This window comes from Cariama cristata, unplaced genomic scaffold (assembly GCF_000690535.1).
Source record: "Cariama cristata isolate BGI_N322 unplaced genomic scaffold, ASM69053v1 scaffold2758, whole genome shotgun sequence".
NCBI lineage: Eukaryota > Metazoa > Chordata > Aves > Cariamiformes > Cariamidae > Cariama > Cariama cristata.
This window is the reverse complement of record NW_009629309.1, coordinates 30,799-48,546: the sequence shown is the minus strand read 5'-3', so window position 1 is coordinate 48,546 and position 17,748 is coordinate 30,799. Positions and strand designations below refer to the sequence as shown.

Sequence of the window (17,748 nt, the reverse complement as noted above, 5' to 3'; positions counted from 1 at the left end):
TGCTTTAAAAACAGAAAAAACCTGTAACAAAAATCCAACCAAATCTTTTGCAAATCTTCTCCCCTCCTTCCATCTCCCTTCCTATCTATATATCTGTATCTGTTCCCACATATATATATATGTGGATATTCGTGGCCACATCTCATATATACTCAACTGGTATATATTACTTTAGTGATGTTACAGGATTCCAAACATAAATAATTATTTCATGTTTCTGGAAAATACAAATACTGTAATCAGTATAGTGTACAAAGCTGAGATGAATTCATTCTCTAGCTATGCTGCCACTGCACGACTGTTGCCTTCTGGGCTGTAACTTTTGGGGTTTCTCCTGTGTTTTCCTAAAAACAGCAGATATATAGCTCACAAATGTTAGGATGCAAGAAATTTTCATTAAAGAACTGGAAGAGCATTATTTAGGTTCTTTGGGTTGATGGTTAAATAAGAGGAAAAAATACTCATCTTTAATGAATTAAACAAAAGGAAACTTTAATGCTTTCTTCTGTTCTCTTTACAATTTGAACCTGGCTGTAGGGTCTGATGTTTGCGATGTGTTACAAATATATTTTCCCAGCTCTGGCTCCAACAGGCTTTGTGAATTTTTAGCATACTCCTGATGGGTTTGTGCTGATTTTCCTGATGTCCTTCGTCTGCAGCAAGCAGAGTTTCAGGGTCAGGATTTTTGTTTTGTATCTCTTCCTGGGCTGTGCCCACATGGCCACACTTATTGAAAGGGACATAAAAGGAAAGGATTTATGTGGTTGAATGCATCCTTGGACTCAAAGAAATTAGAAGAGAAAGAGACAGCCACATTCCTTTAACCCTAGCAGTAAATCTAGCTTTGATAGAGCCAATCAGCCCAAATCTAGCTGATTTAAAGTTTCCAAAGCTGTTCATGGGACTTAAGAATGCTGGTATTCAATTTAATAGAAGATCTGTCTAGATGGTCTTAAAATTGTGCTTAGTATATTAAAATAAAAAATGAAGCTGGCAATTTGAATACCAGTCCTTGCTGTCCACATAGCACTTTTTTATTCTACAGTACATAGATGTGTTTGTTATTTAGGTTTAGAGCCACCTTGGCAGCATGGGGGGAAGACACTAGAATGAGCTAGCAGTATAATCGGTGCGCAGATCTAACACTGATACCGCTTTTCCTTCCTTTCTTGCACTAGTGTTGGACCTCCCCCCGGATGCTTGTGTCAAACTTCCTACATATGCTATACTCAAAGCCTATATTTTAGGGGGTTTAGTGTCTTTAACAGCTAGCCAGTCATTTACATCTTCCCTTTTAATAAACACATGCTAAAAATGCAAGTGACTGTGCCTTATTCCTTTGATTGTGCCTCTGAAACTCTAATCCCCAGGTGCAATCAGAACTACATTTGTTACTTGGAGTTTCCTCTTTTTGTAAAGCTGAGCCTAACTTGCCCATTTTACTAAAGTGCATATTTTAAAGGGGCAAGTGTTTTGGGTTTTTTCCTTATGTCGAAACCAGAGATGTCTTCACTACAGAAGAAAACTGTTTTCCTGCTGTTCTGTTTTAGATAAAAGCCTAGGCCAGAAAGTTCAGATAAGTTCTCAACTTCCCATTTTCTTTGAGTTTCTCAGCTCCATGCGTCAGAAGGGTTAGTGACTTCACATGAAGAAAGTCACCAAGTATGGAAGTCAGATCACCCAGATTAAAGAAACTCAAGACCTTGTAAGGAGTTCCTCCACAGATGTAAATAAAAGGACTTTGGCTTTTGCAGGGCGAGATCCATAATCATTAACTCAATGGACTTAGAAAAACTCTTTTGGTTTCAGACAAGTCAGTAGGAAGGTAAGGTCTTTTACTGTCAGTGGAAATGAAATAAATGAAGCTCATCTCCAGCAGCAGTACTGAGAACCACAAGGTAAAGGCTTTTCTGGCAAAGGTGTCCCGGGTAAAATCTGGTGGATCCAGACACACATTTTGATCTTGATGACTGCTCAGCTTCACCTTCAGTCCTCTGGAGTTTTAAGGATTCTCCAGAACAAAAAGGTGGGGTATGCAGCTCGTATTTCTTTTTATTTGCTGAATGAAATCAAGCTGTGGGCTCAGTTTCATGGATTGCCTTTGCCTGGATGGCTGTGATATGACATCAGGAATCTGAATGCCTGGGAATGCTCCAGACATCAGTAGCCAGTTGAGTTGCACAAAGGGAAAATCTGCGGGGGGCGGAAACATCCCCAGCATTTGGCAGGGAAAAGAAGGAGCAGTGCTGTGAGTGGATACTCAGCCAGGAAAGGAGGGAGTTGGAGAGAGAGGCTTTGTTTCCATCTTTAATGCGTGATCCTCTCCGCCCTGGGACAAGAGAGCCAGCACCAGTGCAGTTACCAGCTGCCTGCCCAACCCTTTTGATCGAGAGGGGGGAGAGGGGCTCTCTGGGGAGGAAGGAGAAACGTGAAGATGGAGTCAGAGCAGGAGAAATGAGAGGAGGTAGGATGAAAGGTACCGGGGAGGTGGGGGAGGAATGGGTCCCCAGCTGCAGTAAGTTGTTATGAGTGATGCCAAGTAGCACGGGGAGGGTTCACATGGGAAGCTAGCGCAGACCAGACCTCAACTCACACCATGATTTGCTTCATAAAAGCGTGCCTTGTAGAGCACAGCCTGAAATTGAAGGCCACCTTTTTCTTTTCAGATTTGTCCTTTTGTTTTTTTACACAGAAGCAGCTTCCCAGGTTTAGGTTGGGTAGCATGTGAACAGATGTAAATGGTTCTTTACCACCAGATGTGATTTTAGGCGGTGTGACAGCTAGGGAGAGGACAATTGACAGCACAAAGGTCAGTAGCGTTCGTTTCTTTGTTGAACAGGAACATACTGAATATACAGGGAAACTAAAATTAGAAGTTTTGATGGGTGTTATAAGTTCTCTTCACTGCCTAACCGAACTACAAGCTATGTGAACTTTTCCTTAGTTTGTGCCGTTCAGAGCCACATTTGTTTCTTTAGCTACTCAGATAACAGCAATAGTATTTCACAGTTTCGGCTGACAGCAGCAGGGACAGCAATCCGGTTCCTTTCAAAATTGCCTCAGCAAACGACAACATTGCTGAAGGTTTAGTCACCTGCTTGTCAAGGGCTGGTACAAGTAAGGTAGCCAAACTGGAAAACCTAGTACTGCAGAGCTGAGAGCTGTAGTTGTGACGGCTAGGTGAATCGATACTTCCTCCTCCTTCTCCTCCCGTTTCTCTGTAGCTAGTGCAGATGACGTTATTCGTCCCTTTCCAAGGAATTCCCCTTATTTATCAGTGTTTTGACATCACTCCTGTGAAAACTATCCCAACTCTCCCTGTTACCATCTCCAGCCTCATACCAGAAGTGTTACTGATCATAACTGCAGCTGAAACCAGAAGGAAATGAGTTGCCTCCGTGCTTGCTTCAGAGACAGAGGTCCTCAGCCAGAGACAGAAGCTATGAAAACGCAAAGCCCTGGTCAGGAGCATGAAATTATTGAATTACAAGAAGCTAATGTGGAGGAAAGTGAGGCTGATCGTCGCAAGCCTCTAAATGCTGAAACAAGACAGGTAGGAATTTCGCTTGCTCATTTGATGCTTGCTGTTGGGGAAAATGCCACACCGCAAGGGAAATGATACTTGGCAGGAATATCTTGTGGGGTGGCTTAATTTGTTGTTTGAGGGAGAGGGAAAGGTTATTCACTTGAAGGTAAAGGCTGAAAACCTGATGAATGTATTTCTTTTCTTCTTCTCAATGAAGTATTCTATCATTGGAGGGGGATTTTAAGCTTTCTTATTTTTTGTGCTTGGCCGTTTGTGAACTTTAACTTAGGAAACGAAGCTGTAACTGGTACTCTGAGTTTTGCTTTCTCTTTTCATGTGCTGTCAGTGGGATTGGGCTCAAAACCAGAAAGGAGAAAAGTTGAAAGCCTTATTAAAACCAGGTTTTCTTTCAGAACAAATTAATCAGGAAAACAGCGCTGCCAAAACAAGAATAGCATGTTCTGCAACAGACCATGGTGGATTCTCTCTCTTTTTATCATTGAGGAATTTGCAGTTGCTAACGATTATGATTTTGTATGAACGGAGTGCCCCAAAGCCTCAGTTAAGATCAGCATGCAAATCCTAAGGGAAATAGCTTCCAGCATTTAGCTTAAAGCTATGGAACAGACTTAAAGCTGGCAGAGGAGTAATATATACTCACAGCTGACTGTTGTAAAATGATTTTCATTACTTAAGAGTGGAGGGAATATCTGTGGCAGAGCTAAGAAGTATCCCACTTTCTTGTAGGGATGGCTGAGCCCTCCTGCGAGCTCGTCCGCCTTAGGCCAGCCTTCCCTTCCTGCTCCGGGCAGGGAGAGCAACACTGACGGCTTCCTTGGGGGAGCCCCTCTCATCACCTCCCTGGGCTCATTCATTCCACCGGCCAGGCAAAAACCCCATTTATTCTACTATATCGAGGACCAGTTACTACTTTGCTCTGGTAAGCTGAATCAGCTTGCTGGAGGGTCAGAGAAATTCTAGGGAGGTGCAAAGAGGAACAGGAGAAGGTGAAGGAGAGACAAGGGTGAGATAGATCTGCTCGGCTAGCTTGAGAAACCTTACCCTTAAGTTTCTGTTTAGCTTTCCCCTTCCCAGAACTGAGTTTTTGTTTGGGCTGTGTTTCTGCTGATTCTGGCAATTGGCTTCCTATCCTATGGTGACTGCTGGAAAATGATGGTGCTGTGCTCCCTGCTCAGGCAGCAGGTTAACCAGAGCTGCCCTGCCTGCCGGGGCAGAGGTTTTGGGGGGCTGCTCCTCCCTCCCGGCAGTCTTGCAATGTAGATGGACAATGTTCAGAGGGAGTCGGGATAGTTGGGGAGCTGAATGTTTGCTTGAGATCAAGCCAGTTTACTATGTGTAATTAAAAGTTATGCTTTTGGGATGATCGAAACTTGGGCTTGGGAGCTGTCTGTCTTAACTGATATTACTGTGGCTGATTTCAGAGTTGTATTCTAGGCAGCAGTTACTGGCTTTGTTTCTTTTTCAAATACAAAATGATATGCTAGTGTCAAGTATTAAATTGAAGCTTCATTCTCCTAATACATTTCAAAAATCAAATTAAAAATAGACATGTAAACACCATCACACCTGGAAGCATGCTGTAAGCTAAACCATATTCAGCCTTCGCCCTTCTTTCTCCACCAAAGCAGTTCTGCGTGCAGGGATATCTGCAAAGGGTGCTTTCCCTTTCCCTGCCTCTGCTCCTGGAGAAATGACTCCTGTGAGATCTTTCCATGGGTGTCTGTTTTCTTTCCCCGTTCATCTGCCACCTCCAAAGAAGCTTTACGCTAGCTGGTGGGTGTCAGCTAAATTCAGTGAAAGGCTTTCTATTTTGCTGGATTCTTTAAAAGTTCAATAAGTAAAGGCAGGTAACTCAGGTTAGTGCCTTGGCTCCCGCACGTGTGTGGCCCAGACAACCGACCGCACGTGCTTTTCCTCGCCTGGTACTGATGTTAAAAAGGGCATTGAGTTCGCTGCTGGGTTTATGGTGGAGGAGGAGGAGGAGGAACTAAAGAGGCAGCATGGCCCGCTTATGAATTCATGCCCTTCCTTCAGTCTTCTGGCTGTGGAACAAAACAGTTGGAGTTTTTGGTTTTGCTATGTCACCTAAGATTCTTTCTTTTCTTTTCTTTTTTTAATATTAGTACTGCTGGGATAACTAATTAAAAGGCTAATTTCTGCCATGATCTTAATTCTTATTAAAAAATAAATTAAAAGCAAGTATTGTCTTTTCTTTCCTATATGAACATACATGCATGCACAATTGCTTTGAAGAGAGTTTCCTTGTGATCGCCTAGAACAGGTGAGGTTTGTGACAAACTTTCTGTTAAACGTACGCAATAGCCTTCAAGTTTCCAATCTTCTAGAGAAAAAGAGAGTCAGTTGTAAAAGTCTCTATTATTTTATGGCTGTTTTTAATGCAATAGTATCTAATGAGTAGCAGTTCACTGGCTTTGGGTGCTGGCACCCAGGAGCTATGCACATTGTTATTATCAATGTTGCAGAGGTGAATCGTTCTGGAAATTTCTCCACAGACACCTTTTTGGTTGGGAGAGATGGCAAACATGAAAAGGACAGCTTGTGGAACACGCAAATCAAGTTGATGTACTTTAAACAAAATTTGAAAGCCATTTGTAGCACTTTAGCTTTATGGACAATTCAGGAGTTGGAAATCCTGCACAAATGGGGAATGATTCATCTCCCTCTCAAGTAATAGCTTGCCTGTGAATGTCCTTCACCTTCTGCAGGTCTACGTTCCCACCTGCAGCAGTAATTAAGGGTGGGAACCCCTGGGATGGGACATTGCTTACCAATGAGGCTCTCCCATCTATGTGGGGTGTTTTGTTTCTAAATGTGACAGTAGACACATGCTTCAGTGTTTTTTCCCCGCCTTATTTCATTAACCAATATGCCCTTTTCTTTTATAACTAGGAGAGAGATCCCTGGAAATCATGCAGGAATGTAGTTTTTTGGAAGTGTGAACTATGGATGGTTATAGCTACAATTTTTCTAGTATTCTTCCTGGTCATTCTCATCAGCCTAATTCTTTATTCTAGTAAGTATCTCACTCTTGGTTCATCTTCTAATATAAATGTACAACATGTACAATCTAATATAACACAAATTGAACAGTAGCATCCTTTAAACTCCTTCTGTGAACTGCGGAAGGGACTGGGACGCTGACTGCAGAGGGCGGCGTGTTGAGTAGTGGATGTGAATGCTCTCATTTTAGCAGGCAGCGAGCAACTTGTCTCCTGATCAGATGGCAATTCCAGTTTGTACCTAAGTGAGAAAATGTTATGAGAATAGAATCGGGGATGAGGATGGAAATGATGCTTGTAACACTACAACAAGCGCAGTGGATTACTTAGGTCCCCTCATGTGCTGTCAGTGCCTGTCAGGCTCCCAAAGCGGCTGACTTTTGCTAACAGGGGTGGGTGATTGACCTCGATGTGCTGTCACTTATCTTCAGGAGACTTACACTTTCTTTTTGTCACTCCTAGTCATTACCTAGGAAATTTGTGAGAAAGCCACCCTGGAGAAAGCCAAAAGGGTTTGTTTTTTGTTTGGTTTTTTTTTTTAACGCTTCCGCTTCTGCTAACTGGAACTTTTTCCTCCCCTTTCTATCGTCTTTTAAATATTAGATGTTTACATAGATGAAGATGACTATTGGGACCCTGATGCACTACTAAACAGTGGAAATTGTCGCAATTTTTCAGGAACGTTGAAGTTAATGTGTGGTCTGCCACACCTTTTCTCAGAAAACATTACTAAAAGGGTATGTGTTGATGCGGTTCTTGGCAAAGCTGATTCTGCTTGTAACATAGAATTCACTGTTTTCCTTTTTAAGAAGTTTCCATTTCTCTGTGTAGCAACTCAGTCATTTGCAAATCCACAAAAAATTGAGTTGTACTTTTTCCAGTATAATTTCAAGTCCTGGTCTAGAAACAAGAATTGTCTACTTTTAATTGCAGGCATGCAATTGCTTTACTTTGATTCAAAGAAAAAAAAAAAAAGTGCCTGAGTAATGCTTGGGACATAGCCTTCACCTTTCCCATAGAATCATTGAATAATTTAGGTTAGGAGGCATCTGTGAAGGTCATTTGAACCCAATGCTGGCTAAAAATCCTGTGTATTGCCTTCTCCTGTAAGTAGATGCTGACAGCCTGAGTTTATAGCTGCCATTTCCATCGAGCCATCGCAGCCTTGAGTTGCGGCTGAAACAAGGCCAGCAGGCACGGCAGCGCTGATTTGGGCTTCTTGGGGAAAGCCCAAGTTTCTCTACCGAGACTCCCTTCCCTCTACCAAATAAGAGTAGCAGGGCTTTTTGGTACTAATAAAAACCCAAGCCAAACAACGTAAGTTGCACGTGGCAACATGAGCGTGTGCTTTTAGTTCACCCTGAATGCCTCCATTGTGTTAAGGTAATATAGTCATCACTCAAACACACAGATTAACCTGTCTGTCAAGCTTAAAGGGATTGTGTACCTTTTCCAGGGCAGATATCTGCTGATATTTGACCTTCAGCACCTGTGTTTATGCCCCTCAAAATACCTGTAAGAATGATTCACTGTACTTTCTTTTATGGGGAAGAGAGAGAAATATTTTTTCTTTTTCTTTTCTTTTTTTTCTCCAAGTTAACAGATGTCTACAGTTCATCTCCAGCTCTAGGACGCTACTTTAGATCAGCTCGGGTGCTTTATTCCAGGTAAGCAATTTTTGTTGCCAAAATTTCCAGGTTTTTGATGAGATACACATGTGCCTATGTAAATATGCACAACATTTAAATCTGTGGGAAAACAGGTTGTTTGGGGGAAAGTTACATATCTAGGTAGTGAAAACCAGTCAAAGGATCCTCTGGTGCAAATGGCAAGTGCTGCTAATAATATGTAATGACAGTAATATTTTGTTGCTGTGAAGTATCATCTCTGTTGTCTTTGGTTCCAAGTGCAGCCCTTAATGAATGTATTCAAGGATATTTACTAAAAGGACAATGAGCTGCTGGAACCACTTGAGACAGACATGGCTTGAATAGCCTTAAATAAATAAAATAGGGTTCATGGAGAGGGGAGAACTGTTTTGTTCCCAAAAGAGCTAAAGGCAACAGGGGACATACAAGTCGTGAGAGCCAAAACAGGAATATTGCATTGCTGGTTTTTTTGGACCACTTTTCCTCCTTTCTTTATTTGGGACAACAGGAGCAAAACTCAAAGCAGCAGCATGTTGGAGAGGCAAGTGGAACCGGAGTGAGAGGCAGAGCAGGTGGCAGAGCAGGTAGCAGAGCAGAGGCTTAGGCTAGCCTGGCTGGGAGATGCTTACACACAAAGGAGAAGCTCAGCCACTGAATGCTGATGGAGCCAGAGGAGAAACAGTGGTGGGAAGAAGGGGAAGAGCACCCAGGTCTGCCTTGCAGAGGCAACAGAGCCCTTCAAGCTGGAACAGGGGGAGGATCTTACTCTGGGCAGAAACAGTCACTGGAGGAAGGCTAAGGAGTTTACTGTGTCTGAGACTGTAAAGGTTTTACCTATGGAGATATCACAGATTTACAACAGGAGGAGGGCTGAGCAGCAGAGGGAAAAGTGGGGCTGGAAAGCTCAGCTGCAGCGTGGTACTGCCATGGAGAGGTAGCAGAGAGCCAAGGGAAGGTGGTCAGAGGTCTTCCCTAAGGGCTTCTGAAAAAACACCGTTACAAAAAGGATTGGAAAGACAAAAGAAAATCAAGGGAAGGGGCAGTGCTGAGGGCAGGCCGGGGAACGCGCTCCCCTGCACTGCCAGCCTCGGGCGGGCGGCCGTGTTCAGTGAGTGAGCGAGAGCTCCTTAGCCCGACGGGTAAAAATTATCTTTCAGACCATCAAGTACAACGCTGTAGTTCTACATACATATTACATATTGACAAGCTGATCTCTCTCTCTCCCCCCGCCCCCCTCCCTTTTGTCTCTTTGTCTCTCTGTGCCTCCTTTTCTTTTCCCCCACCAAACTCCTTTTTTAATGTTTTAAATTCTGCCAGTACAAAACGTAACTGCCGAATTGTAGTGAGTGGATTTGGCAGACCACAAACATTGAAATCTCCAGAGAATAACTCCATCTTGGTGGTTTACGTAATCCACTCCACAGCTGAGTTAGGAGCACAGCTGGGTGGCCCCAGGTACTGATAGCGGGAGAGCAAATCTTTCTGCAGGTTCTCAGCTAACCTATGCATGAGGTACCACAGCACCTCTTATCGTTACACACTTGCGAAGCACAAGTGTTGAAAACCTCATCCCGTTAGGACACAGGTCCATCTGCCCTTTCTGCATTTGAAAATACGTCTCAAGTTGGCTCCAGGGATGTGCCCAGCCTCTGTTAACATCAAGAGCTGTTCTAAGGAGGGAGACGGGAGGAGGAAACTGGAATCTTTGGCAGTTTTCTTTTGTAATGCTTTTCTTTAGAACAAATTTTAAAAAAATCCACACCAACATTCATATGAAAAGTCAGCCCTCTCAAAAAAAAAAAAAAAGAAAAGATCCAGTGGGGACTGGAAGGCATTAATACTTGACTTTGTTTTTCAGTAATGAAAACTCCACTGTATTTTATCAGCTAGAGTTTTCTGTACCACCATCAACAGAGGGGTTTATGGAAAACACAATGAACCCAGATTTTATAAGGAACGTTTTACGTCAAAATATTTATGATGAAGATGATACTTTTAATCCTGGGACATCTGAATGTGACAGGTTAAAGCTTGACCCGACTTCTCTCACATTAACATGTAAGTGCTGTACATTAGAGACTTGTTTCTTTACAAAGAGCAGAAGTATTCACTTGAAAGGAGGGAAATCTTTCTGGAAAGATGTTGAGATTTGTTAGTAAATATATTTTACACAACAGTATCCAGAAAATTGCAAAATATTCAGTTTTCAAGGAAGTCTTGCTATGCTTAGCTTATAGCCTAGGATGCACTGGTCCTCTGATGAGAAAGGGAGTAATGATGGGACTGGATAGCTACAGACTCAGACCAAAATTTTCAGCTCTCCTCTTGTATTTCATATATACAAAGAAAATCTCCTCTTATGTGTGTGCACCATAACGGGGAACCAAATAACTAAAAATGTTTCTCCTTATTGTGTATTCATATTTGAATGTTTCTAAAACAAATGTTAATCCAAGTAAAATGGGAGAAGTAATTTGGGAGTGAACATCTGATTTTTTCAGTCAAGGATGAAAAAGCCTCCTGATGTTTGTCTTTTCAGTGGTTTTTTTTGGGAAAATTTATTATGCACAAGGATACCTTTTAAAGGAACCAAATGTTCATTCTCCAGGTTTTCTAGGTAGTGATTCCAATGACTACCAGTGACTAGATAGCGACTCTAATGCATTTAGATTTGTCTTGGTGGAAATGTCAGTATGGAAGTCCTATGAGCTTTGCAGTTTTACTGAAAATAATGCATGGAGCTGCTTCCTCCCTCCCCCAACTTACTGAGCCACACTCATGAGATTTCAGAATAATTCTAGGCTAACACATCACCACACTGCGTATATAAGTAAGATTTATGAATAGCTTACATTGATTTCTCTTGGTACTCTTATCAAGGGACAAGAGAGCAACAAGTTATGAGTTCCAAGTCTCAGTATCATTTTGTTCCTTATAGATTGACAGGATTCACAGAAAATCAAGTGTAAAAGGAACAGGAAAGAATAGGTTGAAATATCTAACTAAAGTTTCATTTTAATTTTAATATTGTGCTGTTTTAACTTTCAGAGAAATGATGGAAAGACTCCTCATCTTCCCTCACTGCCTAGAAGAGATGAGTTTCTCCTGTCTATTAGTAATCCCAGGGTAGGGAGCTATTCATTAAACAGAAACACTTCAGAAGATGTTGTCCTGTAAATACTGTCTGTGGTGCAATATTGTAAATGGAAAATGTGGTATATTTATAACAGTGTTGTACTCCTATAACACCACTGCCACCTTCTTTATTGTGGTCCTGATATCTCAATAACCCCTTTCACTCTTGTGAAAATCATGTGTCTCATCTGATGCATGCTCTGTTGACTTTGAAACCTCTGCTTTGTCTTGCCTTAAGATTAAATCTGGATTCCCTGTATGAGCTTTAAAAGCAGTCTTGCACATGGCTCCTTTCTTCTTCTCTTGGCTGATCGAAAATTATCTGCACAGCTTCATCCTTAATGCTCACTCCCACCCACGCTCATGTCTGTTACTTTTTTCCCTGTTAACTTCATATGCCATGTTTCCCCATTGTTCTTTCCTCATAAAACTGCCTGAAAACTTAAGTATCCTCTCTATTTTCTTTAATTACATGCAAGACCTTTGCATTAGCTTCTTCAGTGAGCTTCAACTCTCATCATTTCCTTGTTCATCCTACAGTCTTCCTGGATAAGGTGGTATCTACTCTATTTTTCTCTTCTGTAATGTGAAATAGGAATGAAGGATGAAATATCGGGAAGAAACATGTCTTGTTCACTAACGCATCTGAATGCCACAGGAATCTTTCAAGGGTCAAATTAGCGGTGTGCCTTAATAATTAGCTACTGGCACTAGTGAACAGATAGCTATTTGACCTTTATTTGTAAATTCAAAGAGAAACTAGTCTATACCCTTAATTATAGTCCCTGTCGCAGCAGTGGGGATAAAAATCAACAGATCCAGAATATTTGCCTTAATAAGGCAGCAAATAGTTGTTCTTGTTGACAAGAGATCAGATGAGATGGACCAATGTCAAGAGGAAGGCGCTGAAGCAGACCACGTAGGCCAGCGCGGCATGGGAGTTATAGCTAGTAACTGACTATAACATTAACTTTACATAGAATGGACTGGATTCGCTACCATGTTAGTGAAGTATAGCTTCTTGTCATTTGTTTATAGCCAGTATAAAAGTTAGTACTGTTGGATAGACAAATTTGTTTTAAGAAACCTTTTGTATTGTGAGAAATATCTTATAGGAAATCATGTTTCTCTTTTTCTATTACTAGTTTATTTAAAGAGCAATCTGACAAGTTTACCATGCATTAAATTATTTATTTTTACTCTTAAAGTGATTGTTTTCATTCTTCAGCAGCACCAGTCTTTCAGCTGTTTGAGTTGGAAAATAACCATCGGAATTCTAAATGCTGAGAGGTGTATGAAGCATCTGTCTGACAAAGCCGTACACTCAAACCCGTATTTGCTGTTGCTTGAGTTTTAACTGAGCTTGGGAAACAGCCTGGACCAAATTAGTAGTTCACATGGCTCTCATATTTGTGGCTAATTCTGACCCTATCTTGATTTGTAAGATGTAGTGTTGGCTGTAAGAACCATAATTTCTTTTGATGCAACATTTCATGGACAGATTTGTCTCATTGGAAAGGACTGGCAGATGTGTCCTAGCAAGTAAACTTGGTGACAAGAGCGAGATGTTTGTTTGAAGACCTGACAGCAGAGATATTCCTTCTGATTCTTACTTTGAGGAAGGATAAAATTCATGGTTTCTATGGTTTGTCTCAAAAGCAGCAGGCTACGAAAATACCATCAGCAAAGAAATAACTTGCCTTTGAGATGCTGCTTGATCTTATTGCTCTAAGATGACTGAACCTGCCCTTGGACATTTCTTTATCTTGATTCTAAGAACTGAAAAATTATATAATGTTTATGCTTTTTTATGGTGATACCCCTGAGTGCATTAAGAGTCAACAGAAAAAAGGAGGAGTCAAGCACTTTCTTTTTTTTTTTTTTTTTTTTTTTTTTCCAGCCATCCTTCTCTGCCTCAGTACCTTTACCCCAGCAATTCACACGAAAGGAGGAGGTGGAATTGTAGCAAGGTGGTGTGACATTCAACAGAAAATGTCCGACCTCACAGTCTTCCTCTAGTCAAGCTTTGAACTCTCACTGAAGGAAATGTCAAAAAAAAGATAAAAAATGGTTTCTGGTTTTATGTCTTCGAGGTAAATTGACCATGTAAAAGAAAATAATTCACTTGGTTAATTATGACTTCATCCATTAGGGACAGAGCAGTGTGAAAACACATTATTTCACCAAGTTAGATATTTTGTGTAAACGCTTAATGTTAGTTTTAATAGAAGTAATGTGGGTTAATACCTTAATGACCAAGGCAACTGAGATGCTGTTACAAAGGAAGAGAAGAGAGAGTTCTGGTAATTCAGCTTGTGGAGAGTACAACCAGCCCTTGAACATCCCACGGCAGACAGTTCTCTCTGTAGCCACAGCGGCCGGTACAAATTTGGGGCAGATTCAGCTGGCCATCACTGCGGCGGTACCTGCAGAGTGCTGCCTGTGTCTGTCCGCCGCCACGCACAACCGTTCACCCGTGGGACTGCCCACAGCACCGAAACCACAGGTGGGAATTGCAGAGACACTACACCGTAAAGCCGGGGCTGCAGCCAGCAATCGCACACAAAGGAAGATTTAAAATCGAGAAAACTGTTCAACATTTTCCTCCAAATTGTTTTATTACAAAAATGGAGGGAGCAACAAAACACGCTTTAAGGAAGAACACAGGCACATAATCACTTTATGAGCTCTGGTGAACGGTTGAGTAACTGAGGTCCCATGTGCGTGTCCAGAAACGGTCGTGGCAGAGGGGTGATGGGCTATGAGGAGGTTATGTTCTGGCCTTGCGGAGAGCCAAACGTGAGGCTCCAGCAGCAGTGAGCTGGAAGTGTTGTGTCACGGAGGCAGTGCCTGGGAATCTTCTACTGAGAGGTGTGCAGCATCGGTGCTAGTCTTCTAAGTGGCTGGGATTTTTGTTTTGCATGCAGTTTGTTGCTTTTTTTATTTAGTTCCAACTTCGTTAAGGCTTCCCTCTAAGTAATACTACATTTAAAGGGGGGGGGCGCAATTTGAGAAATGAGTTAGTTATAGAAATCGTGCATTGTATAATGGTGTATATCAAGCAGGCCACAGAAACTTTGGAAAAGAGTAAGTGCACCTAACACAGGGTCTATGCTTTCATTTAAAAAACAAAACACCCGCCCGAACAAACAAAAAACCCAACAACAAAGGGGGGGGAGGTGTTATTGCATTTTTGAGATTTCTATGAGTAGGTCTGTAAGACCTCTTTTTTTTTTAAAAAAAATATATATACTGTGAAAGTCCAGAAAAATGTGCAGCCTCGATTGCTTCTAGTAAGGAATCACCTAATTTTCTACAGAGAAACATTGTCTTACAGTGGCGGTTGCTATGGATTCCTCCTTGTTTAATTGTCAAGCCCTGTACCCTGTCCATGTCTCTTTCTGTGACCACCTTTTCATGGACAGATTTGTCTCATTGGAAAGGACTGGCAGATGTGTCCTAACGAGTAAACTTGGTAACCAGAGAGAGATGTTTGTTTGAATGTTGCACGCATTGAAGTAAGAGAGTGCCTCGGAAGCAGAAAGTGTCCCTTTCTAAGTTATCAGGACATAATCATATTCACTGTGCTCTTCAGTGCTGCTGACATTTTCCTCCTTCTTGGGCATGTTGACAAGCGCATATTCTGTCTGATTATTGCTTTTAATCACAGAGACTTCATGTTTTACGTTGTGGCTGACAGTAGAGTACCACACTTCACTGGAATTCATAGACTCTTTCTTGGCAACATGTTCCTGGGGGGGATGAGGAGGGAGAGACAAACAGACATAAGCTTCAACATGATTATATCTTGAAGAGGTTTGCAATGTGAACACATCTGGTATAGCCTATGCACTCACGCAGTGGTGATGAGCAATATATATAGTACCGAGAATGGTTTGTAAATCTGCAGTCCTTTCATAGAATCATAGAATCGTTTAGGTTGGAAAGGACCTTTAAGATCTTTGAGTCCAGCCATAAATCTAACACTGTCAAGCCCACCACTAAACCACATCCCTAAGCACCATGTCTACGCATCTTTTAAATGCCTCCAGGGATGGTGACTCCACCGCCTCCCTGGGCAGCCTCTTCCAGTGCCTGACAAACCTTTTGGTGAAGAAATTCTCCCTAATATCCAATCTAAATCTCCCCTGGTGCAACTTGAGGCCGTTTTGTCTTGTCCTATCTCTTGTTACTTGGGAGAAGAGACCGACCCCCACCTGGCTACACCCTCCTTTCAGGTCACTGTAGAGAGCGATCAGGTCTCCCCTCATCCTCCTCTTCTCCAGGCTGAACAACCCCAGCTCTCTCAGCCGCTCCCCATCAGACTTGTGCTCCAGGCCCTTCACCAACTTCGTTGCCCTTCTCTGGACACACTCCAGCACCTCAAGGTCTTTCTTGTCGTGAGCGGCCCAAACCTGTGGTCCAGGCTGTGGCTGTGAACACCGGGAGCACCTAATACCACCTGCACGCCCCGTGTGGAAGGAGGGTGGAGGCCTGACTCTTGTCCTGAGGTTGGTGGTAGGTTACGTGTTAAAAAGCTCATCACCACTCACACGAGGGAGAACAGCAGCACTATTGCAGGTGGGGAGCCCAAACCATCCCCTGCCCCGGCTGCCCCCAGGGCTGTCCCAGGAGAAACGTCATCCCAGGAGAGACATCATCCCAGTGAGCCCAGGGTGACATCTACCCAACGAGTGAAAGGGAGTGGGTCAGGGTGGAGGGAGAGTTACTAAAGGCAGGGGACATATTATCAATGCATACGAGGGGAGAGCATTTGGGGTTGGCACAAAACTTAATATGGGATGTTTAGGGGATGAACCAAAGGGAGGGGTGATTTTCAGAGTAAAAAGCATAGGAAAACAGGGGAATAAAGGGACGGCCAGGGGAGTTGTGGCTAGCTGCCAGAGAGACCGTAGGGTCTGGGAGTCAACTAAGACCCCAAGTGCATGTGTGTCTGTGCAGGGGAGACACCTTCCTGGAAGCGGTCCTGGCCTCACGGGAGAGCAATGGTTAACCCCCTCCCTGGCAGTCCTCATCTAATGCTTTCCTTGAAAACAGAGGGAGGAGAAGAGTGAGCCGTCAACGGAGGAGGAGGTAAGATTGTGGGGGTAAATGCCTTCCCAACTCTGTTTAGACTTGTCCCTCCTTTTGCTTCTTGAAGGTGTTTGCTAATGGGATGTGGGTGATTATGCATCTAAGTAGCTAGCAGGATGACTCATTAAATCTAAATGGTTGATGTGAATTGATTAAGTACTTGGAGCCAGAAGTTAAAAATTTGCCCTGGTGTTCTTGATTTGAACCTGCTGGGTAATAAAGCTAGTGGGTAAGTATGGTATCCTCTATTGTCTGCAATAGTAGTAGTAGTGTTTTAAGTGGGTGTTGTTGAGCTCTTGCTGATACTTGAAGCTACCTTTCGTACTCTGTAAGTGGAACAGAAGTCTCTGCTCCACAGGTTAATAAACCCAAAGGGTTAGCTTTTATTTTTCAAACCTAGAAGTGAGAAAGAGTTGTTAGAACATAATTCCTGCAGAATCCAACTCAGATTTTCCCAGCATATATAAATCATTTTACCTGTTTAGATTCTGCTTGGTATGAAAGATCTCCTGACCTTGAAGATACTTCACTGAAAATAATTCCCGAGTTTTAATTTGAGTCTTTATAAAATTTTGAGATTTAGCAATTCCAGAAGTTTTAAGGAGAAGAGCAGTCAGGGTGGACTTGCTTAAGAAAAGGAATTCCCTACCTATCTGCAGGGGCACGGATATCTCCTCCCCTAGTCGCTATTGCAAAGAACTGGGAGGGCAGCAGTATTTCTCCTAATGCACCTGCGAAATGAGAACAGGTAGGGTCTTAATTTTCATGAGTGATTGGCTCCAAATCCACTGAGTGAAGTCTGGAGCGTCTCCTGTCCCTTCCAACATACAGATCTACCTAAGACTTGCTCATAGATCATATTTTCCAGAATCCTTCCAGTCTACGAGTTTTGAAAGGCTGTTGTCACTAACCTTCTCTTATCAGTGGGGAGACTGAAGTGCAGAGGTGGAGTGATTTGTCCCACACACTGATGGCTCAGGAGGAGTGAGCACGAAGTCTCCTGAGGCTTCATTTGAGTCTTTCGTTATTCACAGGCCAAGTTTAACACTTGGAAGGGGAGACTCTCCTATCACACCAACAACCCTCCCAGGACTCTCTTCAAATCACACTCTGGGGCTTTTATTTGGGACACCAAAAACTCTCAAAACTAGACAGCTACTTGGCAGGTTCCCCATTACAGTTCCACCCCCTCTGCTTCTCTTCCCCCACAGTCCACCCCACGCTCACATGTACGAACGATGAGCTCATTTAATCACACCCTTTTCTGTCATCTTGCCCACTTTCTCCAAAATTTTCTGCTAAA

At 42.6% G+C, this 17,748-nt stretch overlaps 1 protein-coding gene across 1 annotated transcript; it reads left to right on the top strand.

The window, feature by feature from the left end:
- Window positions 1–3,385: 3,385 nt before the first annotated feature.
- LOC104165459 (chromosome unknown open reading frame, human C3orf52) lies at window positions 3,386–10,372 on the top strand. Its single transcript, XM_009705100.1, has 5 exons — window positions 3,386–3,553; window positions 6,458–6,581; window positions 7,171–7,304; window positions 8,164–8,234; window positions 10,075–10,372. Exons 1-5 carry the CDS (start codon window positions 3,386–3,388, stop codon window positions 10,370–10,372), a joined length of 795 nt encoding a protein of 264 aa, XP_009703402.1.
- Window positions 10,373–17,748: the final 7,376 nt, after the last annotated feature.

Excerpts from the sequence above, each read along its gene's own strand:
- LOC104165459 (XM_009705100.1), top strand. The coding sequence starts at position 3,386 with ATGAGTTGCCTCCGTGCTTGCTTCAGAGACAGAGGTCCTCAGCCAGAG. Across the intron at positions 3,554-6,457 it reads TAAATGCTGAAACAAGACAG|GAGAGAGATCCCTGGAAATC; the intron begins GTAGGAATTTCG and ends TTTTATAACTAG. Across the intron at positions 7,305-8,163 it reads CAGAAAACATTACTAAAAGG|TTAACAGATGTCTACAGTTC; the intron begins GTATGTGTTGAT and ends TTTTTCTCCAAG.